We start from the raw sequence: 27,165 nt of genomic DNA on the forward strand, positions 1-27,165 counted from the left end.
TTTATAACCACAGGAGCAGCTCTGCCAGGTTGATGTGATGCCTCAGGTTTGAGCTTTTATATTTTCCAGATTCTGTGCTGCTTTAGTGTGTGGGTCTGGGCTTCATGTGAGGGGATGGTGAGCTCTGTGCTCAGAGCAGGGAGACAAAACAATTCCTGCTCTAGCTGGGGACCAAGGACAAATGATCCAAATCTCAGGCCAAAGAGAATAAATAAAGTGGACTGAAGAGAGAAAAACAAGAAGGATGGGACTGCATGGGCTGGAGCTGTAATTGCACAATTAACTCCAGTATGCAAATGGAGCAGAACTTATAAAAGTGAGAGACCTCGTGACCAGTTGTTCATTTTTTGTGACCATTTTGGGTCCATCTTGGGTGCAGCCCTGGCTGGGCTCTTGTGCTGCCCAAGGTGGATCCATTGAGGCCTTTAATAAATCTCTATTATTATTCTTTAGCTCTGTCCAGCCTCTGGTCTAGGTCAGCCTTGACAAGGCATCAGACATGTGTCACAGGAGGAGAGTGCCACTGGCTCCCTGTGCCACTCACCCTGGGGAGCCACACACATGCCCAGCCTGCTCCTCCTCCAAATTCAGGTGTCTCCCACAGTGAAAGGCATGTCTACAAACCAACCAGCTCCTAATTGCCTCATTCTCCTTTTGTTGTGGGAAAAGAAAAAAAAGTAATCATAGCTCAGCTCGCAGGGATCCTTTCAGATGCTGCTTTCAGGCTTGGTGTGTGTGGTGGCCTCTGCCCTCTGCACAGGGACAATGACAGGTCCCCAGGCTGGCCAGCAGGATGGATATGATAATTATGCAGGGATATTTTTTCCCTGCTTGGCACTGCAGGTCACAGCCTGTTATTGTGTCTTTGCTGTCCCAGCGTGGTACCTGGGGCAGACCCACACACACAGCCCTGCATGAATGTTTTAGTGCTTGGTGTTTGTAATAAATAATACTTCTGGTTTTGTGTGCTCTGCAGCCAGGGCTGGGGGAGTGGCTGAATTTGAGCTGCCCATGCTGGGGTGACTGGGGGCTCTCCCAGCCCTCACCACCTCATGTTTGCATCCATCAGAAGGGCTGGGCTCCATCCTGCTCTGTCCCAGGCTGCTGGGAGCCAGCAGTGACATCCACATCATCCAGCAGAGCAGGAGTAGCACTCTGTGCCCAGCATCCCCAAAATCAGCATTTCCACACCAGCCTCTCCACGGGCACCTTGCACCAAACCTGCTCCCACGCCTGCCGGAGAGAGGAGGTGGGAGGAAGCACCAGACCCTCTTAAAAAAAAAAAAAAGAAAAGAAAAGAAAATAAAAAGGCAAGGAAGAAGTGAAAGAGAGCTGGTAGGAGCTGTCAGTGCTCTAGAGAAGGAACTCGGCGGGGCAGGGAGGCCTCTCTCACCATGGAGACGCTGCGCAGAGGATGTGGAGGCTGCACGCTCCGCTTTAGCTCCTGAGAGCGCTTTTCGCCCTTCCCCAGCTGCTCCAGGCGGGTTCTGAGCTGCCAGCCCGGCCTGGCTGTCCCGGAGCCACCTTGGGATGCCCCGGAGCCACCTTGGGATGCCCCGGTGCGCCAGTGGGGCCGGGCTGGAACCGCTGGATGGAGCCGAACGGGGAGCGGTGGGACCACGAGAAAAAAAAAAAAAAAATTTAAATTAAAAATAAATTTAAATTTATACCATAATATAATAATATTCAATAATAATTTTATTGTTTATGATATTTTAACTTTTAAAATATTTAATCTCTTATAATAATTTTATAATAATAAAAATTAATTCTTTTTAGTATAAATAAATAGTTTTATTATATATATTTATACTCAATATAATATAATATAATATAATATAATATAATATAATATAATTACAGCATTTATTTTATATATATAGTGAGGTTGTTAAGAGAGCAAGAGCATAAGAGCCAGGCTGTTCCTGCCGCTCATGGAATGTCTTTTTTTGCTACAGCTCCTGCATTTTCCTCTGGAAAATGGATGGAAAAGTGGGTGCATGCATTGCTCTCAGGCTGCTGAATGGAAAAGGTTGGCTTTTTTTCCTCTGAGCCTCTTCGCAGCCTCACTGGGTGCCAGAGGCTTTTCTTAGAGGTGGAAGAAGCCCCAGCAGAGCCAAGGCAGCAAGCTGGAGCATCACAGTGACAGGCCCGGAGGGAATGGCACGGAGCTGTGTCAGGGGAGGGTTCGGCTGCATTTTAGAGAAAGGTTTTTCACCCAGAGCGTGGTTGGGCACTGAACAGGCTCCCCAGGGCAGTGGCCACAGCATCAAGGCTGACAGAGCTCAAGGAACATCTGAACAACACTCTCAGGCACACGGTGTGACTCCCGGGGCTGTGCAGGGCCAGGAGGGGCACTCCACGATCCTTGTGTGCCCCTTCAACTCAGGATATTCTCTATCCTCTGTGTGAGTCGGATCTGGCTGGGAGACCCCCCATGGAAATACCACGGCATGTGCGGGAGCATCTTCACCCTCACCCCCACCCAGCGCGTCGGGGTGACCCAGGGACCCCAAAACCGAGACCCCCGGAGCACGGAGCGGGCCAGGGGCACTCGGGGCTCTCGGGGCTCCATTCGCCGGGGCCGGGGGTGGAGGAAGGAGGGAGACGGGACTCGACAGCTGTGCACGGCAGAGCGAAACTTTCTGCCCGAAGCAGATCCCGGGATAAATATAAAATATAAAATATAAAATATAAAATATAAAATATAAAATATAAAATATAAAATATAAAATAATATAAAATTAAAATATAAACAGCCTTTGGGATGGCTCTTGGCAGGGACCCCCGGGCAGGGCAGAGCAGCGTCACCCCTGGGAACCCGGCACCGCATCCCGGGGGAACACGGGCCTCGCATCCCGGGAGGAGCCCGGCTCACACCGGACATCGCGCACCGGCTTCATCCGGGCTGATCGGACATCGTGTCCCGGCAGGATCCCGGCCGGTACCGGGCGCTGTGTCCCGGGGTATCCCGGCTTATACCGGGCCCGGTGTCCCGGGGAATCCCGGCCGGTACCGGGCCCGGTGTCCCGCGCACTCGCCCCGCGCTCGCCGGGACCATCCCGGAGTGGCCCGCGAGCGCCCTCCAGTGGTCCCGGCAGGAAGAGGAGGAGGAGGAAGATGATGGCGAGGAGGAGCCGGCGGCGGCAGCCCCGGGACGCGGGTGGCAGCGGGGCGCAAAGGGGGTTTTGAGGGGCGGGAAGGATTTCCCTGAGAAGCTGTTCATCCTGGGAGTGTCCAAGGCCAGGCTGATGGAGCTCGGAGCGCCCTGGTGCAGCGGGAGGTGTCCCCGGCCGTGGCGGGGAGTGGGGCAGGATGGGCTTGGAGAGCCTCCCCCTTAACCTGGGGGAGGTCACACCCTGAATCCTGTGTCCAGTTCTGTGTCCCTCAGCTCAGGAAGGACATTGAGAGGCTGGAGCAAGTCCAGAGAAGGGAACAGAGCTGGGGGAGAGGCTGGAGCAGAATTCTGGTGAGAAGCGGCTGAGCAAGCTGAGGATGCTCAGGGGACATCTCGCTCTCTGCAACCCCGTGACAGGAGGGTGGAATGAGCTCAGTGTCAGCCTCTTCTCCCCGGTAACAAGCGGCAGGGTGAGAGGAAACGGCCTCAAGTTGCGACAGGAGAGGTTTAGATTTCGTAATAGGAAAGTTTTTATGTGGAAAGAGTGGTGAGTCTTTGGGACAGGCTGCCCAGGGCAAGCACCATCCCTGTAAGCTCTCAAAGAACGGTTGGATGTGGCACCTGGCGATCCGGTTTAGTGGTGAACATGTTGGCACTGCTGAGGGGAACGTTTGGACTCGATGATCTCGGAGGTTTTACCCCGCCTAAACCATTCTGTCACTCCCCGTCATGTCGCCGCTCGCCGACACGCGGATCCGCGGCCGCCCGGAACCCTCGTGCTCGGCGCGCGTTTCCCGCGGGCGGCGCGGGCGCGCGTACCGAGGCGCGGCGGGGGAGCGCGTTGCGGGGCGGACCGGGGCGGGCGCGGGCCGCCATGGCGTCGCCCCCGCTGTCGGCGGCGGGCGGGAGCGGTGGCGAGCTCAGCTCGGGCTCCGAGGCGGCGGCCACGGGCGCGGCGCTGCCGGACCGGGACCTGCCCGCGCTCTTCGAGCAGGCGGCCGAGCGGCTGCCCTCGCTGCTGCCCGCCGCCAGCAAGGAGCAGCTGCTCTATCTGTACGCCCGCTACAAGCAGGTGAGGCGGGACCGGCTGAGCGGGCCGGGCCGGGGGGCGAGAGCGGAGCGGTGCCCCGAGGGGCCGGGCCGGGGCTCTCCGGGGCCGTGGGCACAGGGGCTGCGGCCCAAAATGTGGCAGCGGTGCCGAGGAGGAAAGTTGCGCGCCGGGGTGATGGAGGAGCGGGGGTGTTTCCCTGCGGGACAGCGGCGGCGGGGGTGGATGGAGCCCGGTGGGACAGAGGCCCCGGAATTTGGGGAATTCGGGGTCAGAGTGGTTGGGGAGTGCCCCAGCGGGACAGGAGCTGGCGGTGATGGTGGTGGACAGCACCGAGAAGGCCACGGGCTGTATCAGCCGTGGTGTGAGAGGTGGTAAATAACACAGAGATGAGAAATGTTCAGTTCCAACAGGACCAGAGCAGTGAGAGACCCCCTGTGTTGGGCATGAGTGAGGCTGCATCTCAAATTCTGGGCTCAGATTTGGACTCCTCCTTTCAGGAAGGACACTGAGGTGGTGGAGCGAGTCCAGGGAAGGGAACAGAGCTGGGGAAGGGGCTGGAGCACCACTCTGGTGAGGCTCAGTCTGTAGTAAAGGAGGCTCAGGAGGAACTTTGTTGCTTTCTACAGCCCCTGAGAGGAGGTTGTGGCCAGGTGAAGGTTCTGTTCCTGAGCAACATGTGACAGGACAAAAGGAAATGGCCTTGAGCTGGACCAGGTGCAGTTCAGGAAGAGTTCCTCACTGGAATGGTGGTCAGGCATTGGAAGGGGCTGCCCAGGAGAGGTGATGGAGTCGCTGCTCTTGGAGGTGTTTAAGAAATCACTGGATGTGGCCCTTGGCACCGTGGTCTGGTGGTCAAGGTGGTGGTCAGTCTAAGGTTGGACTCTGTGATCTCTTTTCCAAACCAAATATTCTGTGAATCCATCACCCTGGTGGTTATGCCTCACCTCTCACCTTCATTTAGTGCAGGTGGCTTTGATGCTACATCCTTTGAACAGGAACCAGACTCAAGTTCTGCCAGCAGAGGTCCAGGTTGGATATTAGGAAAAACTTCTTTCCTGAAAGAATGGGCAAAGAAAGGCCTGCCCAGGGAAGTGGTGGAGTGAGCATGCCTGGAAATGTTCAAAATCCAAACAGAAGCAGCACTTTGCTGTGTGGTTTAGTGGGAATGGTGGTGTTTGGCCAAAGGTTGGACTGAATGATTGTGGAAGTCTTTTCCCCAGTTAATGATCCTGTGGTTTGGCTTTGGCAGAGCCCAGGGTGGTTGAAATTGGAGAGCTGGTTGGTTCTGGGGGTAACCTTGCACACAGCCCCCATTTCCCCTTCAGGCTGTGTGAGCTGAGCAAGCCATGGGCTGCATCCTGTTGGAAACACAATGTAGCTTCTTTCTGCTCCTGTGGCACAAGTTACATGAAAACAACCAAACAAAGCAACAACTGGAAAGGAGTGTAACAATCACTTAACTCTGAGAAACACAAAACTGCTGTTACACCCAGAATATGAAAGAATAAACCTGTAAATACAGGCTGGATGGAGCCTGAGCAGCCTGTTGTGGTGGAAGGTGTCCCTGTCCATGCCAGGGGGTTGGAGCTGGATGATCTTTCAACCCAAACCACTCTGATTCTGTGGCTCAGGTGGGGCAAGAGGTGCTGCCTCAGCCTGAGAACTGAATCCCACTCATTTGGATGCACAGACAGAATTGGGTGTGCACATCTTCCATGTATGTATGTTCCTCCCACATGGATTACCTGTGCCCTACTACTGCCATGTGTGAGTGCTCTCAATTTTTTAGTGCAATATTTAATTATCCCCTAAGCTGGCAGCTCGCAGGCTGTGGTTTGTGAACCAGTAATTATGTTAAAAGCAGCCTGGTCACGTGAGGTTTTGTTTTCAGACTGTGCTTAGTGCTTAAACAGGACTGCAGTTTTCTCTTTCCCTTCTGAGAAAAATGAGGGTTGGAAAAAAAAAATACAAGGAAAATTTTGCCATGCCAAAGATGAGAGGAAAAAGGGGTCTTTTCTATAATTTTTGTCTGTATTCTCAGGATGCTTGTTGTAAATATTTTTTTTTTTTTTTGCTCTGTTTCAAATGCTTTGAGACTGTCCTGGGTGGAAATGGGAAGAGGTTGCTTGCTTGTCAGCTCATGATTGTCCCCAGACTACAGAGGGTTTCCTGGTGTTAGCTGTGAGACCAATAAGGAGTTTAATACTAAAAACTGCAAAAATAGAAGCTGTTTCACAAGAGTTTTGATACAAGTCAGGAAAAGCTGACAATTAACACTTTGTCAGCACAGATTTCCAGTTGCTTTCCACTGACAAGAACAGGGCACTTCTGTGTCCTCCTCCTGTGTCCCTGGGCAGCCAGGATGTGCCAGGAGGTTCCTTTGTGCTCCTTGGTTTCAGGCTGTGCTCGGCCCCTGGATTTCTGTGAGTTGAGAAAGGTGCCCTCCCTGTTACAGAGTGCTGGCACTGGAGATGGGAGAGGCTTGCTAGCACAGCAATTGCAGGGTGATGCCCTGCTAACTTTAAGTTTTGCAGCATTTTGTGCTTTAAATCAAAATGAGGGAGTTTAATGCAAGTTTTCTGTGTTTAATTACAGCAGCCATATCAGGATGCATAACGAGCTGCTAATATATTACCCCCGTGGATGGTGGAATTGCTGGCACACAAAAGGTGCTGACTCAGATCTGTCCACTGTCCTTGATTTGGCATCCTTGTCTTTTCCCAGTTTAGTGTTTTGTGTCACTGAAGGCTTTGATTTAAGATACAGCATTGTCATAAAAGAGGTGACAGTAACAGCTGAGCTCTCTGTTAAAATACTGTATGTAATTTATTTCAAACTGTTTGGGTATATAGGCATTTTCCTGCAATTTTATTACCTTTTATTGGAGGCCATTTCAGGATTTTATTACTTTTCTCTCTGATTTTGTTTATGTGTCAGAGACCTAAAAATAAGGGAATTGCTTAGTTGTCATCTCCAGTGAGGTTTTTAGAAGATGTTGCTGAGTTTATGACTCTGCCCCACAACAGGAGGAACAGACTAGTCCATAAGGCTCTGGACTGGGACTGATTTTTCTCCCCTCTCACTGCTTTCTGTGTGGCTTTGGGCAAATCACTGCTCTGGGCCTTGTGGTGAAGTGAAGGGAGCACTTGCCCATCATGGGGAGGATGTAAAAATCTGAGGCTCAGAAGGTGCAGCAATGGAGACCAGTGTGGCAGTGCTGATTTAGATAGGGGAGGGGATCCACAACTCACTGGAAGTTACTGGGCTGGGAAAACTGCCCTGCCAGGAGGAAGATGTGTCCATGGAAATGTTGATTTCCAAGCTGGAAATCCACTGCTGATGGCATAATGGGTGCAGTACAGTCTCCCAGGGTGGGCTCAAGGATCTAACAGCAATTTTGCATGATGTCTTTTGAGTATTGTGGGATGTTGTAGGGGGGGACAGTATGGATAAATGAAGGTAATGTAGAATGTAATCTTGTCCCCCAACGAGTTGCAGCTGGAACCAATTACTAAAGATTAGGAACAGGCCACACCTGTAGCCAATAAGAACAAGTGGCCTTAGAGAATGGATTGGTGGGATCTGGAGTCAGATGGATGCTGCAAGGACCTGGAACAGTCAGTGCTTAGAGAACCTGCCTATGAGAAACATTGAGGGGGTATGAAACACTGAGGATATGGAATCCTTGCACCACAATGATAATAGAACTTTTGAGATATAAGACAACATATTATGATAATAGAACTGTTGTAATATATAAGACAACAGGATGTGATGCTACAGGCCTGCCCTGAGCACAGGAATTCCTGCCTGCAGCTCCCAGAGCCATGGCACTGACTTGGTTGTCACTCTCTCTGGGACATGCAATCCCTTGGTCATCATGCCCCCTCCTTCTCTGGTCGGTGTTTGCTTGTCCTGCCTTACACCCCATTTTCAGTCAGGGCTTTCCCATGGGTTGGGACAGAGCTGTGGACAGGAACAGGCAGGAATTGCTGTGTTGAAAAAGCAATTTAGTTTACTTGGCTTGTGTACAGTCCTGCTGTCCATGGAGGTTCTGTTCCTGCTATTGCTCCGTAGGGGGGCTGCAGATACAATTCACCTCACAAGATTTACAATCAGGTAGGAATATTTGGCTGGAACACCCTGCTGTATAAATATATTGGCAGAAAAATTAGCAAAGAACCATTTAACCACCACCAGGGTGGGAGAACAGTCATGACTCCAGTCATGGAGTAAGGTGTGAGGAGAATCTCAAGGTGTGGAGCAGCAGCTGAAGGTGGATGGGGATGGTGAACAGCATTAACACATCTCTGAGCATCTCTCCCTCTTCTGAATGTCATTGACCTTCAGCTCTCAGGTCTCATCCAAGGTTTCCAAATTTATTTTGGCCACAGATGGAGCTGGCTGCAGACCCTGCCTGTTTGGGGCTGCCTGGGTCACATTTGTGCCCCTCAGGAGAGTTGTGCCTGCAGGCAGCTCAGCATGCAGAAGCAATGCCAGGAAGTTTTTAATGCATTCTGCCTGTCATGTTCTTTTAATGCCGCTGATGAACTGTAAGTGAGGAGAGCTGAGCATCAAGTGACCAGTCAGCACCCTGGAGACCTTCAGTAATTATTTTCTGGACACAGAATGAGAAAGTCTTAATTTAAAATACTAATACAGGCTCTTGGCCTCACGCTGGCTATGGAGTAAAACAGCTTCTGAGGTCCTCTAGGGAAGTAGCAGGAGGACAGAGTCCTGCATAAAATTTTGCCTTTTTTTGTCAGTATTGGCATGTTTAACTTCCCTTCCTCAGCTGTCAGGCTCTGGTCCTCTTTTATGTTAAATTCCCCATTGGTTTCTCCTGCATTGTGAGTCTTGCAGCAAAAAGAGAGGAGCCAAAATCTCGTGTTTTATTCTTTCCAACAAAACCCCTGCAAGCCTTTTTAATGTACCTTAAAATAGCAAGCAGGGCACAAGTGCACTTTTTTTCCCTCTTGATGGATGGAATTTAGCTACTGTTCCTTGATTTGTATTACTATCAATGTTAGTAACAGTCTTCCCCAATGCTAGAACAGCCTTTGAGTGCCAAATCTCCAGAGAGGAAACTGCTGTTGTGTTTTGATGATGGCAGTGGAAAATTAATATTAAAACAGATTTATTTTTTTTATCTATCTTGGCCAATTTCTGCAGGTTGGCCGTTGAACTAAAGAATTGCCAAGCAGGCGTTTTCCATACAGATAATGAATTTACATTTTATTCCCTAGTTTGTTTTGCTTTTTAAAACAAGTGGTCCAATCCACCTCAGAGCATAGAAAAAACCATTTAGACTACATGAATTGTGACTGATTTATAGAACTTAACTGTTGCTAGCCTATTCTCCTATTTCTCCCTGAAATGCAAGATGTTGTTTTAAAGGCCAGCTAAGATGTTCTAATTTGGATGAATTGCTCACTGGGAGACAGTCAGATGTACAGAAAATTAATTTCAGTTACAGTCACTCATATCCTCTAACACTTTAAATGAAAACATAGTGTAACTAATAAATATCTCTCAGCACAGGCATGTTCTCCTTAAAGCCTGATTAATGCTTCCATCCTCAGCATAAAATCCCCACCCTGTTAAGGTGAAGAATTGTTCCTTGATTTAAGCACTTCACCTGCCTGAACACTTGAGCATATTTCACAGAACATTTGCTGGGTGCAGTTTGGTTTTGCTTGGCTAACAAAAGGTTTCTCCAGCAGCCTTTGCCCACCTCCAGGGTGTACCTGAGGTCCCCATCTGTGCTGTGCCCTGTCTTAGGGGCACTTGCTGTGGGAGCTGCTTCCCAGGAGCTCTGTTCTGCTTCAGCTCTGATTTCTTGCATTTCACCCATCATTCTGTGTTTAAAAAATTTTACACATGGAAAACTGCCTGAGTCCCACTGGCACCAAGTTCATTTTACACTGGCCATGACAATTTTTCCATATATCTATCCCTGGGATCTGTCTCATTCCCTTTCTTCCTTGTGCTTTTTCATTTCACCCCCCACAGACACACACTTTAATTTCTGCCTTGCTTCTGACAGATTGGCTCATCTCTGGCACTCAGGCCTTGACTTGTCTCTCATGCAGTGCTTCCTGCAGCCAGGTGCCTGGGAGCAAATTCAGGAGCTGCCTGGCATTCCTTTGCTCCAAGTTTGTCCCCTTGCCTTCCAGAGGACCTTGAAAATAATTAAGCAAAGTCTGTTTACTCCAGCTTTGTGCGGAAGCAGGTGAATTTCAGCAGTAATGAATAATCATCTCTGTGGAAACCCTAATCAACAGAATTTTTTTCTTTATCCTGGTGGAGGATGAGGCATTTGGCTGGGTAATAAACATAACATTAGTGAGAAATCACTCACTGGTTATCCCTGTGGGTAATGCATGCAAAAGAAATGAGCTGCACGACAAAATTGCTTCCCGTGCATCATGCAAAGAAAACCCAGGGATGCAGAGGTGCTAAAGCAGGGGTGAGAGGGGGGTGATGAAGTTTTTTCCCCCAAAAAATTCTTTATATGGCCTTATGACATGGTTACCCTGAAACCATCAGAACACTGAATTTTCCTTGTGCAAGTCCCCTTTGTTTTGTTCTGACTGAAGGAAATTTCTTTTCTTTAGGTGAAACTTGGAGCCTGTAACACCCCCAAGCCAGGCTTCTTTGACTTTGAGGGAAAGCAGAAATGGTAAGAGGAAATCCTTGTCATTCCTAGCAATTCTGGCTCTACTTTTTGTTCCATCTTGTCTCATCTGTAGACAAATTATGGACCTAGGGGAGCTGGCACTGAAATGGCTTTAAAATTCTTTGTTGAACAGGGAAATGTTTGCTGCTATGCCTGATGCAGATGTGAAATACCACAATCCTTTATTTACAGTCTTCATCCAGAGCTGGCATGCAATACAACAAAAATGTGAGAACAGCTGCAGCTCTGTGAACACAAACTGTGTTCCAGCCTGGATCAGGATCCCCTGAAAGATCCTTTCACAACAGAGCTGCACTGACAGTGGCCATTCATGGCCTCAGAGCAAAGCTGACCATTTCAAGCTGAATGAAAGATGGCTTTGCATGCCCTGAAAGGATTTTGATGGATCTGTTTGCTGTGTTCCACTGATGTCACTATAAAAGCACCTTGTGCTGTCTCTGAGGGGCTCACTGATATTTTCCTGTTGCTCCTAGGGAGGCTTGGAAAGCCCTGGGAGATACCAGCCCTCACCAAGCTATGCAGGAGTACATTGCTGCCGTGAAAAAACTCGACCCCAGCTGGAATCCACAGGTAGGAAACATGGAATTATCATTCACAAAACCAGCCAGCATTTGTCTTTGTGAAGCTGCCAATGGTTCAGCTTCTCACAGGCTTTAATTGCTGCATGGCAAACTTCATTTTGAGCAGATTAAAGTCTAAATTCGTTTCTAAAACTCTCCTCTTGTTGTGACTGAAGCATGAAGAACCATCTCTCTCATTCATAATGATCTTCATTACAGCCAGCTCATGCACAGGCTTGGTTTGGCTGTAGTGATCTAATTTATTTTGCTCTTATTGGTTCATGCTGTATTTAGCATGTAAAGATACTTTTTATCCTTTTCTCATCCTTCTCTTTTCAACTACTCTTTAAATGTTGATCAATAGAAAGCAATCTCCATGAAAGTGACATGAACTGAATGATCAATTCTAAAAATGTTTCCTTTTTGTTTCCATGCAGCAAATTACCAAATCTGATTATGATTAGGTACTCCAACATAACAAGTCTGTATCTGTGTGTTATAGGGAGACTGTACTGTCATTTTAATTAATTTGTCTTTCATCTACCAGGTTTATTACTTGATTGAATCCTTAAGGATATCTCCTGTTTATAGACTGACTTTTATACAATTTTTAAAGAGGATTGCTCTTTAGAAAAAGTATAGCCTTTGGAAATAGAGTGGAGATATTTCACTAATAGTAAAATGCTGAAGGCATGGTAATTTCTTCTCATGGTAGGAAATTTGTTCTTCTATACTCCTGTGCTTTGGAAGCAAAATCCTGTGTGGGTGCAATCCTGTGAACCAAGAATTTGATTTTGAGTTGTCTTCTGATGCTGTTCTTGAGATTTAAGATATTTTTTTTTTCCTTCACCAGTTGATGTTCCATGCCATTCATAGTGGTTTTGGAGCAAAGAAAGGCTGTCATTTAGAAAAAATCCTTTTTAATGCCCTTGGAGAAAATAGTTTTATGTGCTGTGCAGTTAGCCAAAGTTGGCTGCCTGCTGGGTAAATTCTTGTCCAGGCTAAAATTCTCATACAGAAATAAAGTAATTTGTAAAAATCTATGTATAATCCTGAATGAAGTAAGTGTCAAGTGAAACACATTAATATTAATTTAAAAATGGAAAAAAATCAAACAAAATACTCAGTGCTTTCCTGAACAAATCGTTCAGCCTGGTGACAGGTTTAGCTTTTTGGATATTTCCTTCACTTCCTTGCTTCAGAGAAATACTGTCAGAGCTGTGAGCTTCAGGATACAAAACTGTCAGCCAAAAAAGAGGAGCAATATGTTTTTACAAAATAAATATTTTAAAGAACCCATACAGCAAACACAGAAATTTTGGCAGCACTGTTCCTCCCCTCTTTCCCTAAGGTACAAAGGTTACCTTAGCAGAAAATATAATTTAAAAGTCAGCATTGAAGTAAAGTTGGCTTTGCTTTCTTCACAAGAATTCACCTGTCCTTCTTATCACATCATCCTTTAAATTCCACTTTTACAGGGCCAAAATGCTCTCAGGAATCCTCTCTGATGCATCTGGTGCTGCTCTGCCATTTTTCCTTCTCCCCACCAAATCCACGTTGTGGAGCCACGAGAGGGAGCTGTGTTCTTTAAAATGATGGAGATGTATGTGTCAGGGGATGGAGATAAAATAGCTACTTTAGTCTTCAAATTTCAAATTGGATTTATAGAAAAGAGCTGTGGGTACATTACAAGGTGCTTCATCACTGTCATTGTGTCTCCTTTGCATGCTCATCTGCTGGGTTCCTTCAGGTTTTTCTTATGTACCATAGATTCTGAATGAAATACTCCAAATGCTTGGTTTGAAAGCAGTACAAAGTGCACATTACAAATTTGAAAAGTTTGGCTTTCATATCATTATGAATCAAATAGTAATTACAGTACAAAGTGTTCAATTTCTCGTTGTGCATCCTTGTGAATTTTGCTATTTAAAAGCTTTCTCAATGTTCCCAACTTACTTTTTATTCAACCTTTCATCTCCCCCATTAATGTTGTTCTTTTGTGTTATTTTAAATCCTCCTCAGTCTCATGTTTCATATATTTGCAAAAGGGCTTTATTATCTTGATCCTTCAGTAAGATTTTAAGCTTAAAACCACTTATTTTTTTCATAGGTTCATTTTTTCCTCAGCAGATTTGCTGCTGTTCTGCAGCCTTCAGGCTGTGTCAGTGTTTTTGTTAACAAATAGAATGGAACTAAATGCAGTATTTCTTGTGCAGTCCAAATAGATCCACTTCTTCATTCCTTTTTTTTTTGTTTCTCCATTGCTTCATTCTTTCATATTGAAGTTTCTTCATTGGTACACTTCCAGCATCAGATTTACCTGCTTTAAATTAGTATCTTTTGTTTTGGATGGAAAAAAAAATACTTGAAGTAGAAGGGTTCTGATTGTGGAGGATTGCCCTGAATTTGTGTCCAGAAGCAATGAGAACTCTGACAGCAGCACAAACCTCACCTGCTGCTTCCTATTGCTGCTTCCTTCTCCTGCACTGACTTTGGAGTACCCACACCTCATTAGGAGACAGCTGAATGTGCAGAGGCAGCAGCAGAGCTGTTCTCTGCTCTCTGAAGTTTGTGTGCCATTTTTTACCGTACCTGCTTGGCTATTTCCAGTGTGCTTTAGTTTCTTTTTCACCCTTGCTGCCTGCAGGTTGTCTCATAGTTCTGCCTAATCTTCTCTTTCAGAGCTCTGTCTAAAACCTGGGAAAAAATTATTATACTGTACTTATTTTCAGCAATTTTATTTGCTGGAAAATCTTTAAAATTAACTGTTAACCTCGAGGATAGTTGAGGTGAGGTCCATTGTCTTGACATCCATGAAGCCACGGGAATCTCATGGCTGTGTTGGTCTAGAACAATCCCAATTGCTTTTCAGGATGTTCTGCAATTCAGCCCTTCTGAAAGGCTGAATAAGACCTTCAGCCAGGACTTACTATGTGTTGTGGGTTGTTTTGCTCCTTTTCCCAAGAACAGCTGTTGGTAGGAGGTCAGGAATATTCTTTTCCATGCTGTCTCCATTCTCCTCTTGATGCAGTCTTCCTTCGTCATCTTCTACCTTTGAGCACATCTTTTGTTTCTCGTGAGTCATTCCTTTCAGTCTGAAGTTCCAGGCAGTGGAAAGGTAATTGCTTGGACCAGCTCAGCTCTATTTGCATATTTCAGAGACATCACCTGTCCTTCAAGTCTATTCACTCTTCCTCCAGAACAGAGAATAATTTATGAAGCCATTCTTTTGCATTCTCCAGCCTGAAACAGAAACATTTCATGCCGTCAACGCCTCCCACTGCTTCGGGTGCTTTACAAAGGAAGAAGTGTCCTGGCTGCTTCTCTTCTCCTATGTTCACCTGTCCTCCTCCTGCTTTACTGGCAGTGAATGACAATTGCTTTTGGTGGCTTTGGCTGGTGTGAGGTGGTGGTGACACTCACCTGCCCTCCCTGCCAGCCACTGTGTGCGTGTCCCTCTGGTTCTGCGTTCCCACTGTGATAGATGAGTAATGCCATGATTGACTCTCACAATTAATGGACAAATATCATGTCTATAGGTTAAGAAAAGTTTTATAGATTTATATATTGTGTTGTTATCAGGGGACAGCTGGGGTTGGGACATCTGGGAGGACTGGCTTGTCACTGTGGTGACATCTGACCTCCAATGAGGATTTGAGGAAGAGATCTCCACCATTGGACGGCAAATAAAGGGTTGGTGGACAGAACTTTGGGGAGGGTTAAAGGGTTAAAAAGGGAAAACCTCCATTGTGACGGGACTGAGCACATGGCAGGGAAAATCTTTTGCTCCCAGCACCATAATCTTTTTTCTTTATTCAGTTCTGGTTTTTTATAAGGTTTAATAAACCTTCCTAAACTATGAAAAGTGAGTGGCTATTTCTCACACCACTGCCATGGTGCTGTTCTGCAGCCTCAGCAGAGGGCTCAGGGATTTGGGAAATGTCTCCTTCAGAAGATGGGTGTCACCTTCATGCAGTCACTTTGTTCTTATGTACATGGCTGCATAATCGGGCACTTCAGTGCTTGCAGATTTGAGTCATAGCTGTTTGCAGTCCCCCACACATTCCCAAATTCTCATCTCTCTTGTGGATATCACAAGTTCCCACTGGGTTCAAGTTTTTCAAGGCCAAAGAAGCAGAAGCAGGCCAGCACTTCCTTTCTTAGCAGCACTGAGCAGCCCCTTCCACCGAGCCCCTGTCGCAGGGGCCGTGGGTGGAGGTGTGACACCACACTGCAGGGGTGGCCAGGAGCTGCTATTGATCCATCCTTGGAACGAGATGGTTCTATGGCACAGCTCAAACAATAAAAATAAATAATAAAAAAAGCATCCAGATTTGCTCAGCACATTTTGCCTTCCATTTGCTGATTGCAATTTTGGCATCGCTCGGTTCGAAATATTTCCTTTTCCTATTTCGTGTATTACATATTTACCAGTTCAAATCTGAACAGCTTGTCACTACTAACTTCAGTGGCATCCTTTCCCAAACACTCACATGCCTCTCTTCCTATTTGCTTTGAGTGCTGAAACTCACAGGAGGACTTAATGATTTTCTATTTATATATCAAAGCTTAAGAAGTTGGCATTTTAACTTATTTGACTCAGCTTCACCAATAATGCAGTGAGTAAAATTTCTGCTGTGTAATGAGGAAAGTTGGAGATTGGGAATCTGAAGAGCAGAGACTTCTCTATAAGGGAAAGAGAACTTCTCCTCAAAGAAAAGAGGCATTCACCAAACATCTTCTTAGGCTCTTAAAGGTGTGAAGTCCCACTTCTGATGTTTACAGGGGAGAAAGTTGCCTGTGTTTTTCTAAAGTGCTATTCTGTGCCTTGTTTGAGCAGGGGAGGATTTAATTCTCTGTAGTCTGGCCCAAATGGGAGTAAAATCTCTTCTTTGCTGGGTTGGTGTGGGAGCACCAGATCATACCAAGAGAGAACCCTTGGGGGACAAAAAGGCTCATGAAACAGAAAACAAACTTCAGAGTGAATAAAATAGCAAATGCACAATTGCTGCAGGCTCAGAGCAGTCCAGTAAGCTGGAAATCCTTTGGGAATAAAACAAATGGATTTGTCCATTGGGTGTTTTTGCAGGAAGTACTGCAGGGGGCAATATTTGATAAGGTGGTGATAAGGTACCCTGTGCCCAGGGCTGGGCTCCATCCCTTCTGGTGAAATTACCTTTCTCTGTCACATTTATGTGCAATAAGCAAGTTGAAACTAAAATGTGGGAAACAGAATTTGCAGTTCAGGGACACAGTGAAAAGCAGGAGAAACAATTCCCTGATTTGTAGAAGAGCTGAGGTCTGTGTGTGCTTTTGGCAGGTTGCACCAGGTGTTAACTGAATTATTTTAATAATTGATTTAAATTGATGAGCCTCTTGTATTTAAGTAAGCTCTCCAAGGCAGCTTGGATTCTCTGTAGTGTAGGATTTCCAAGAGAACTGAAAAATTTCTGTAATGACTCAAATACAAACTCTGTTTCCAATGACATAAAAAAAAAATTGGTAAAATTCAAAACTTGAATTTTTCTTAAATTTGGACTCATTGCTCAAGTCTGCCCTGTTGATATCTGGGACAAGAAGCTTTGATCTTTTGAAGCTTACAAGTTTTATGTCTGGTCAACTTCTGAGAATTACATTAGTGACTGGTAAATGCAATTTCAGGCTGAAATCTCTGGATTTCTTGGTTAGTTCTGCAGGCCAGCAGAATTTCTTCTGAAAATTAAGAAATCCATTTAAAAAACTGTTGTCTGTAAACAAAATGAGTGCACCCACGGTGTTTTCCTGTTTTGTCTGTCAGTCAGACAGATGTCTCCCTTGATAATCTGGCCCAGCAGCCCCTGTTTGTGCTTGGGAAAGAGCAGCCGAGTGCTGTGGGCAGGATTACCAGGGGGATGGGAAGGGACCTGTTTGGGTCTCTCCCTGCCTGTCAGCAGCAGCAGTGAGCTCAGACACCTGCTTTGTTTGGGGAAATATCTCAATTTATGGCTTGCTTTGCTGCCAGGTCAAAAACTTGGAAAAATAGCGACTTTATTTCTTTTGTAGTATAAAAGCAATTTAATTGCAGCGTGTAAAGTGGGCACTAATCAAATTATGGCTGTGCTCCCTAAAGCTTGCTGTCCTGTGCTAATGCAGCACACTGGGAAGGGGAGCTGTGCAAAAGTGCTGCAGGGGCTTTGCTCTGCACATTGCTTTGTATGGATCCTGCTGTGGCACTTGATCCTTAGGGAATTTCATATCTGACTTTTTTTGGGTTTTTTTTATTTATCCAAATGTTGTTAATAACAATAATTTCTAACAAAATATGGAAAACAAAGATCACTGTTTGCTCCACGTTTTTTGTGAAAGCTCTTATTTCAGCGGTGACCACATTGGAAGAAGCATATCACTGAAACAATTTGTAAACTCTAATCAAGCTCTTCCCCTCTGAAAACAAAACAAAGCCAAACCATCAAGCCTGCATTTTTTTTATTATTATTATTCTTTTAGCAGAAAACAAAGTACTAGAAATTAAGATTAAAACCAGAAAATTGATCCACCCCAGGCTTCAGGGTGAGACTACAGTGTCCTCTGATTTTGGACAATCTGCTGAGTTGTTTTTTTGTGAACTATGCTGAGGTATGTAATAGTTTTTGAGGATTTTATATCCTGAGAAGGTTTAGATGTTAACACACAGAGGGATTCTTCTGCCATGCTGCCTTTTGCCAGCTGTTTGAGGGACAGTCTCTAGCATGCAAGTGGGGTTGGTGGAGATTGCAGTTATTTACTGTGCATGGCTCACAAAACCTTGCAGTTTGTGTACACCTCACTCCGACCTGTGAAACTAGAGGTGAGGTGAGCCACCTTATTCTATCCAAGTTGGAAAAAAGGCAGTTTATTATCTGCAAAATTAGATTTTAAGTGCTTTGCTTTTGGAGCGTGCTTTCAGAACCAATTTTTCTTATTAGCAAGGGGATGCTTTGTAGTTCCTGTTGTGTCAGAAACTAAAATCCCACACTATAAACGTGAACTAAATTCCCCCATTCTTCCACAATAAAGGTGGGTAGTGTTGTTTTGCTGCATCTCCTCACGAGGAGTGTGTGCTGATGCTTTAAGTCCCTGGCACAGACCCTACCCACAAAAGCTGTCCTGAGGTAATTTGCTGCTTTTCTGTCCCTGTCTTTGCAAGTAACTCACCAGCCAGGCATTGGGGTGCTGTGCTGGTGGGGCTGGGATTCTGTTTGTGGACAAGTTTGATCAATGACAGGGTTTTTTTTATCTCCTTTTTTTTAGCCTTTTATTGTAGAGCACAAAACAAAATGCCAGACCCACACTGTTGTTTGGAATTGTGGCAAGCTCTGGCAAGCTGTGCAGAAGGGAAGAAGTTAAAATGAGCAAGCATCTCATAGTAGAAATATAAACAGCTGGAATATGTGTCAGCCTCCTACCCCCTGGGAGTGTGTTGGATTGTTCTCTTTGATTTTACATCTCTGCAGAAATTTATGGTCTCAGCTCCTTTTATTTATGACATTCTGATCCTCGACCAAGCGATTGATTGAAATACAACAGTGCCAAGCTGCAAGTCTGTATTTCAGAGAGGCTGAAGTTTAGGAAGCAAACCAGCAATGCAGTCATGGATTGAAGGCTGCACTGAAATCCTGTACAAGGCTTGCCCACATTTCTATGCCCCTAAGCTTCTTCAAAGGAGAGAATTATCATGGCAAAGGTCTCTCTCTCCTTTTAAGATGCCTGTTCTTGCTGAAAATATACAGTATGTTAAATATGCAACCTTACCAGCCCTCCAAGGGCTAACTTTGGCTTGTAGAGATGCGAATCCTCATTTTTGCAGCTCACATCCAGCAGTGTTGATGCACTCTGGTGTTAGTGTGCTGTGAGCAGCATAACATATTCCCTTGCAGCTACTTGGATGTAACAGTAGTGGGTTTTGAGAATTCCAACCAAGAAATTGGGGGGGTCACCATTAGTGATTTTGGTTAAATATTAATATGAAAATATTTTTTCTTTTGAATATATCACTGAATTAATTTTCACCATCTTGCACTGATTACAGAAATATTACAGAATATATTATTTGGGATGTATTGAGAAAAAAAGAATAATTAGAGGTGTTACTCTGCCTTGCTGAGTGTGCTGCTGCAGCAAAGTGTGGCATTCTAACATCATGATTCCTGGCTTGCAGGTGATGTAGACACTGCATGCTAGCCAGATACACCAGAGGCAATTGAAAAAAAAGAGCAAGTAAATATATATATATATATATATATAAAAAATTATATATAAATTTCTTTTTATATATAAATATTTTATATATTCATACATGTTTATGTATTTCTATAAAATATAAATTTATATAAATTTATATTTATATATAATTTTATATATATATATATATAATCTCAAACTACTGTGAGACAAAACACTTTGCTGTGTAACTTTGTGTGCAGCAGGGAATTTGTTGCTTTTTATTATCCCTGTAATCACTGTCCAGAAGTAACAGGTTCTGCTGTCTGCCTGCAGTCCCACAGCACCTGGTTCTTCTGTGATCCCACAGCTGTGGGATTGAAAGCACGGGATGCAGCTGAGCTCTGGGATCTTAAAACTTCACTTGAGCAATTGCTCTCCTAGCTGAGAAAGCATCTGAGTGTCCCCAGATCAGGTGTCAGTTGCTGCAGATCCTCTGCTGAAGTTGCTTCTGTGGCTGAGTTGGCAGAAAATGGTTAAATACTGATATTTCCAGGGGTCTTGGCTTAAACTGAGATGGCAAGGTTGAATTTGTTAAAATTTCAGGCCAGAAGCTGAAACCACTGAGATGCAGCCAGAGATGCCCTCTGTCATTTCTGCCTTGAGGTGGCAGTTTCTGGCAAGGCAAGGAAGGTGTGTGAATGCCAAGTGCGCTTTTCATTTGTTGCAGATTTTAGCAGCAATGCTGCTGCTCCTCGGCCACAAAAACATGAATGACAAAAGCACTGAAAAGCTCATTTTTGTGAAATAGCTGTGTGAGGCTGGAAGCAGGAAAGAGCAGTGTTGTGACATGAGAAGTGACTCCACCAGCCATCAAAACTTTCCTGTGAGGTTCATTTCTGTACTGAAAACTCTAAATCACATTGGTACAAGATGCTTTTGGTAGTGCTGACATGACCAAACTGGGGGCTGGGAAAGCTGCAGGGTGGGCTTGGGGCAGGGGAGAGGTGTTGAACCAAGCAGGAGGGTGCCTTGGGCACTTCAGGAGCTTGGGACAGAGAGCAGAGCCTCTGGGGGAGCAGGAGGTTTGGACAGGGAGCAAAAATAAATAGGAAATTGCAAGGTGAGCTGAGGAGGACCAGGAGGGCAAGATCTGCTCTCTCTGCCCAGTTTTAGTTGGGGTTGGAACTAGATGACCTTTAATGTCATGTGCTTTCCTTCCCAAACCATTCTGTGGTTCTCTGATGATTCCTACTGCCCAGGTTGCTTCCTGAGCAAGAGAGAGCCTTCCTGGATCTCAGAGTTTCCCTGGAGTTCCCAGAAACATGGAAAATCCTTTTTTGGGGATAGCCAAGTGAGGTGATGAGCAAGGGTGGGAGGAGCAGGGACTGACTCCTCTGCTTGTGGCACTTGGTGGACATTCCAGAGGGAGGATTGGACTTGCTCTGCTGCTCTCTTGCTTGCTCTGCTCCTGAAACTCCTGCTCCTATTTTTGCCAGCAGCCCACCAGGCTGGGCAGGCAGCTTGACTGCTTTAAATTGGGAAGGACTCAACCTCTAATTACAAAAAAATCAGATTTTTCCAAGCAATTGAAGCTGTTGCAAGACTCTCAGCTTGCTGTGTCAGAGGCTCTTAAAAATATTCAGGAACTTGGGTAGAAATTTCAGGTTTATCTTACTGTGGAATATGTAATATATTGATGTTTAGGTGTGGAGCTGTAGACATTTACTTGAAAGTATTCAAACACAGGAAGGGTCTGTGCACCCTGCTGCTTCACATGGCAGGCAAAGGCTGGTTTTAGAGACAGAGTGTGTTAATTAAAAATAACATATGCTTTTGGGTAGGAGGAACCAGCTGTAATTGTTTTGTGTACATCATAAGCTATAGTATAAGTAAGCTGTTTCTTTAGTGAAAATACTGCTTTTTGAATTAGGAAAAGGTTAAGTGGCTATGTTTAGCTCGCTCTTTACAGGAAATATCAAGGAAGTATTGAGTGTAATTACTGGAGATTAAGATTTTGTTTGGATGTTAACTAACAGGTTGGTTAATGTCATGTAAACACTATTTGTCTCTTAGATTGGAAAAAGTTTTCCTTTACAAGGGCACCTATTGTCTCCTACTTGGATATTTGGACACTGTTGTACCAAATTACTCCTATTTAAGGAAACGTGGCACTCCTCAATGGTCTCTGGAGCATCCTGTGGGTACTTTTTGCTGAACTAACCCACACAAAGCAGGGAAAGGCTCAGTGCTCAGCACTAAGGGCTGCTGCTTCCAGATCCTGCATCCCTCTGGCTGAGCCTGCCAAGGGTTGCACTGTACATTTGGAAACCTCCTTGTTCCTGCCTGGAACCACTGAAGATCTCTTCATGCTGCCATTCCTGTGCCTGCAGACCTCACAAATGCACCCTCTGCCTTCCCAACTGAGATGTGCTGTGGGAAATAGATGTCCATGGCACTGCTGGACAGCCTCAGAGCTGCTCCTTTCACCACTGGGAGTGTTGGCTCTGCAGTGATGCCTGGCCCAGTGTCACTCCAGAAAGCAGAGGATGGCTGCTGATGTCCTTATTTATCAAAATTTAGGGTTACATTCAGTTTTCAGGCTTCAGAGCACCTGTTTCATCCCAAGCCATAGAGTTGTTCAGCTTGGATCAGAATATATTTCCTGCTCCTACAAATGTCTGTGTAAATCTCTGTAAATATCTTGTATTAAATTGACAAAAACCCCCAAAAATTACAGTACAGGCTGTGTTTGTGTCTTTAGCTTGATCTCCTCTGGATTTTCACACAGGTGATGGGACAGAAGGGATTGATTGCTCCAGGACTGACCTGGTTTCCTTCATGCTGGAAGGGTCCAACCAACACCACTCATTTCACCCTTGAGGCTGCAGACACTGGGAATATGCAAGTTTTGGCAGAGTCCATGAAAACAATGTGAGGAAAGGAACCTGCTGGTGGTCTTGTGCTTGCCACCTCCATGTCTGCTTTTCCTTTTAAAAAAAGTGCTCCACAAACCAAAAACTGTGGGAAGCCACTGCTTCAGGGCTTTTTTTTTTTTGAGCATAGTATTTCCTTCCACGCATATGCTAAAATGTGTACAGTGAGTCATGAAATCACAGGTCCTAGCAAGCATTAGACTTGCTCAAAATTATATTACACATTTTACATTTATTTCCCTTCCCCTGACTGTCTTTACTACTAATTTCCAACTGTGATTATGGTGCAGTTATTAATTAAGTCGTTAGAGTTAAATGAGTAACCTGCAAAGCTTTGCTTTAGATCACAGCACTGTTTAACTATGACATTACTTATAGTATGTTGGTTTTTATTTTTTGACTGTAATCTGGAAAATATTTTTCCTGTCTTAAATTGGGGTTTTTTTAAATTGTTTTTTAAAGGGAAATTCTGTGAGGAGACTTGAAAGAACATAGACATTATTGGAATATTAAATAAACTGCCCCCTTTAATATTTAAAACAAAAAAAAATTTAAAAATTTTAAAAAAATCATTTCAACCCCACCGTGCTGGCATTTTTCATGGGCAGTTTGCTCAGATTGTTCAGATCCTCAGTGGGCTCTTGAAAAGGCTCCAGGTGCTGAGTCATGTGCACGCTGGGGCCGAGCTGCTGCTGGGAGCCAAGGAGGATTGTTGAGAGAGGAATATTAAAATATTCTGTTTATGGCAGTCATTAATAGGGCTGGTGTGGAGGGTACGGCAGCCTTTTGTGAAGGGTGGCTCTGCAGAGGCTGTCCTCAGCCAGGAGGGATTTGTATCTTATTTGGGTGTTGTGGGAATCCTTAAAACCAGAGGGTTTGGGAAAGCTGCAAAAGGCAGGCCTCAGAGACAGCAGAGCTGGGATTAGAGTTAAGTAATAGCCATGAGATAGGTCAGCAGAAAAATTATATAGGAAGTAGAGAAGTAAGGACAAATAGAACAATGGTCTGTGTATTAAGGCTTGGCTAGAATAACTCCCTAAGCTGCAGAAAAGTTTATCTAGGGAGATATTAGGAAGTTATAAACTTAATAATGGAGCTCATTGTGTTTTAAGGCTTACAAGTAGGTATTGTATTCAAAATAAGCAAGCACTGTTTAACCAAAGGTACCTGTGCTTATAGTGCTTGGATAGAACTACTGTCAATATGCTTTTGCTTTGTGTGATTGGTCAAAAAACTTATAAAGTAAGTTGTAACATTGAGTTCTTAATGTGCTGCCTGGGATGTGAGCTGGTGGCATCTTCCCATTGTCATAACCAAGTAATGAGACTGATGGTGGAAAATCAAACAGCTCAAGGCACGTTCCCAGCAGTCCTGTCCCGTTTGTGATTTGTGTACAGACCCCGGCCACCGACAGGTGTTACTGCTTACAGTGCTCAGCAAAGAGAGTGAGAAATGCTGAGCTCGTATCTTAGTCAGGAAGGAAGGATTTGATGAATTTAAACCACGTCAAACAACGCCTAATTTTATAAGCGGTTAAAGCTGTATTTCCTGTGGTAGCATCACCTCCAAAGGGTTAATATTTCCAAAGGGTTAATATTTCCCTCCGCTCCCGCTGCAGGTAGCGTGAAGTTCAGCCGAGCTGTGGAGGCAGGAGGATACAGGTGGAAAATGCCTTCGGAAGGGAGCATTGTTTGTCCTCATTTCACGGCTCATTAGCCGCATTGTGCCGGGGTCAGGAGCTCCCGCGGCGTGCGGGGACAAGGGACATCTCCAACCCATCCCGGGGCTCTCATCTTCGGACCACCTGCGCTTGGGGGGCAGAGCACCCTCCTCCCCCTGCCTCTCCTGGCACTGGCCTCAACTAGCAAAGGAAGAGACGGCAGCAATTATGGCACACGCAATTAACGAGCTTCTAATCTCCAGCCTTGTGTGTAATTGCTGCTGTCAAATACAATTAGTCTCTGCCCAAGTTCCCTTCCCAGGGGGATGGCCGGGCCGAGGCACACGCGGAGAGGAGGGGGGGGCTGTCTGAAACTTTAGGAGAGTTTGCATTTTCTTGTTGTCTCCCCAATAATCCTCGCTCTTCAAATAGAGAAATGTTAATCCAGAGCATTAGGGGAACGTGGTGGCCAGCAGAGCAGGTCTGCTCTTGGGTCTGAAGTGTCTTCTGTAAAATTTCTCACCTGAGACTATAGCAGCATAATTACAATTCAATCAGCACATGTCAGGGATTTACTGGTACCTTCCTGTGAGCCTGACAGGGCTCCTGCACATCACCTGTCCTGCTATAAAAACAGGCTGGAGTTCCTGCACCTCCCAGGTGCAGTTTGGGGAGCTGGGACATGGGCCAGGGTTTCTCCTTCCCCTGCCAACCGGATCTCTCTGAGCATCCAGTGTTGGGATCTCTAGCTGGTCACAGTGACCCTGAGAAAAGTTAGAAAGTCTCTTTTCCCAGTCTGGCGCTTGAAGGAGGAGTCAGAGCTCTTCATTTCTCGGTCTCAAGGTTGTTTGTTGTGTCCTATCTATAAAAAATTTTTGCTTGCCCTGCCGAGGTCAGCTCAGCAAGACAGTCCAGGCACTCTGCCTGCCCTTGGGGCAGTGTTATGTCTTTATACTAAAAACTACCTGTACAATATTTACAATTACTTCCCAATACCTATCCCCTATGTTAGACAGTGAGCTTCTACTCTAAACCCATCTAAAAGTGCCAACATCACAGCAGAAGATGGAGGCCAAGAAGAAGAAGAAGGAGAAAGGCAGGACACACCCAGATCCCTCCATCTTGCCTCTTGAAGCCCCATACCAAAAACCCTAAAATCTACTTTTCCACGCTGTGATAACTTCACTACTATTCTACTTAAACTGTTGTGGCTTGCTGATCTTCATACAAAGTTGGTAACTTGCTCCATGGGCCATAATCAAACCCACAGGGGCGTTTTGGGCTCTGTGCCAGGGTCTGTGAAACCCCTGGCAGGGGTCTTGGCTGCTCAGGACAGCCAGAGGCATGCCCTGGCTCCTGACAATCCAGCAACTGCAGCTCCTCTAGGCTTGGTGGCTCAGGACCCTTGGTTGCATTTCAGAGCCCTGCAGCGTTTTGAAAAGCCATGACAGATCTTGGTGGCTGCTGAAGGCTCCACATTCCTGCCAAGGAGAGTGTTTCACTGATCTGCTGCTGTGTGTGCACCTTGCAGACAGGTCCAGAGCAGGGTGATGTGTCCCTGTGCCCAGGGCTGGGTTCTGTGCTGCCCATGCAGGAGGGGCAGGGAATGTGCCAGGCTGACACCTGCACTGGAGGAGCAGGAGAGCTGGAGAAAGGTGAGTTGTGCAGCAGAAACACAGATTGGAATCTGCAGCATGCATTGAAATGCTTGAGAAGCTTTCATGGAGTCGTTTTTTTAGGAGTATTCCTTGTCTGCATCCCACAAAGCTGGATACTGCTGCTGCTCTGGCTCCAGCTGCAGCAGGGCTCAGAGGAAGAGGAAAATAATACAATAAGTAGTGAAACTTCTTCCATGCAGTGTGGTGGCTCAGCTTTGAGATCCTGAGGCATCACTCTTGTTTAAGTTGTCTCACTTTTCTGTTTCCAAGGTGCTGAGAAACCTCAGTATTGACCATTTTAAGGCATTGGCCAGGATAACTTTGAAATAAGTATTTTGATGAGATTAACCTTTTTTTTTTTTTTTTTTTTGCTGATGGTTTTCTCTTCTTATTAAATATGTTTTTATGAGAAGTTATTTAAAGGTTTTGGGTGTGGAGAAAAGCCAGAGTGAGATGTGAGGGAATTGGGGGCTGATAGATGTGCAGTGCAGCACAGCCACGTGCCTTGCCAAATAACTTGCTGTGTTTGCTGGGTGTCTGAGCATGGAGAACCAGCCAGGTAGAGTTCCCACGTTGCTCTGGATAAAATTGGGATCCCTACATTTAACCCATGCCTGGGACCTAGCTCTTCTGTTAACAGGAAATTATAGTCTTTCATTTTTTTAAAGGCTTTACTGAAACTCGTGCTGTTCCTGCTGTTTTGTAGTGTTTCTGTAGGACTTCTCTGTACCTTCCTTCTGTCAGAATTAGGAGTCCCTTGCCCTGCATGTAAATAGCTGTGTCCTGTTCCATCCCAGCTAATCACTGAGAGTGAGTCCATTTGCATATCTATAGCTACTTCTGCCTCTCGAGCTTGAAGTGGGTCATTGGGAGGACCCATGAATTTGCCATCTTGTTAAATCTGTTGTAGCTTGTTTTGTGTAGATTGGAACAAAGCTTGGGTGTGGAAATGAAAAACAATCCATCCCTGTCCTGTCTTCAGGGACAGGGCAAGAGAGTGATCCACCAAACCAGCCTCCATCAGGAAACCACTGCTCCTCCTCTTAAATGATATTTTTCATCCCATTCCCCAAAAATGCCAAAGGAAAAATGGATCTTATTGCCATCATGGGAGAGTTTTGTGACAAAACCCTCACAAAGAAAATGTTTGTCTCTAATTGTTTTGCATTTCCATAATGCTTAGTATGATAAAACCATCTTCTCTTTCTCCTTTATTTTTCAATCATGATTAGGCTTTAATGTTGTTAAAGCTTATAAGTGAGTTTGAGCCACTGTCTTGTTGAAGAGAAGATGGAGCTGAAATT

At 45.4% G+C, this 27,165-nt stretch overlaps 1 protein-coding gene across 1 annotated transcript in view; it reads left to right on the forward strand.

The window, feature by feature from the left end:
* Positions 1-3,989: 3,989 nt before the first annotated feature.
* The window catches only part of ACBD6 (acyl-CoA binding domain containing 6), an 82,192-nt gene continuing 59,016 nt past the window's right edge, over positions 3,990-27,165 (forward strand). The window contains exons 1-3 of the mRNA XM_064719673.1: positions 3,990-4,190; positions 10,787-10,851; positions 11,343-11,439. Of these exons, the coding sequence (XP_064575743.1) occupies positions 3,993-4,190; positions 10,787-10,851; positions 11,343-11,439 (360 nt within the window). The 5' untranslated portion in view covers positions 3,990-3,992. The remainder of the gene's footprint in view (positions 4,191-10,786; positions 10,852-11,342; positions 11,440-27,165) is intronic.

This window comes from Zonotrichia leucophrys, chromosome 8, assembly GCF_028769735.1.
Source record: "Zonotrichia leucophrys gambelii isolate GWCS_2022_RI chromosome 8, RI_Zleu_2.0, whole genome shotgun sequence".
NCBI lineage: Eukaryota > Metazoa > Chordata > Aves > Passeriformes > Passerellidae > Zonotrichia > Zonotrichia leucophrys.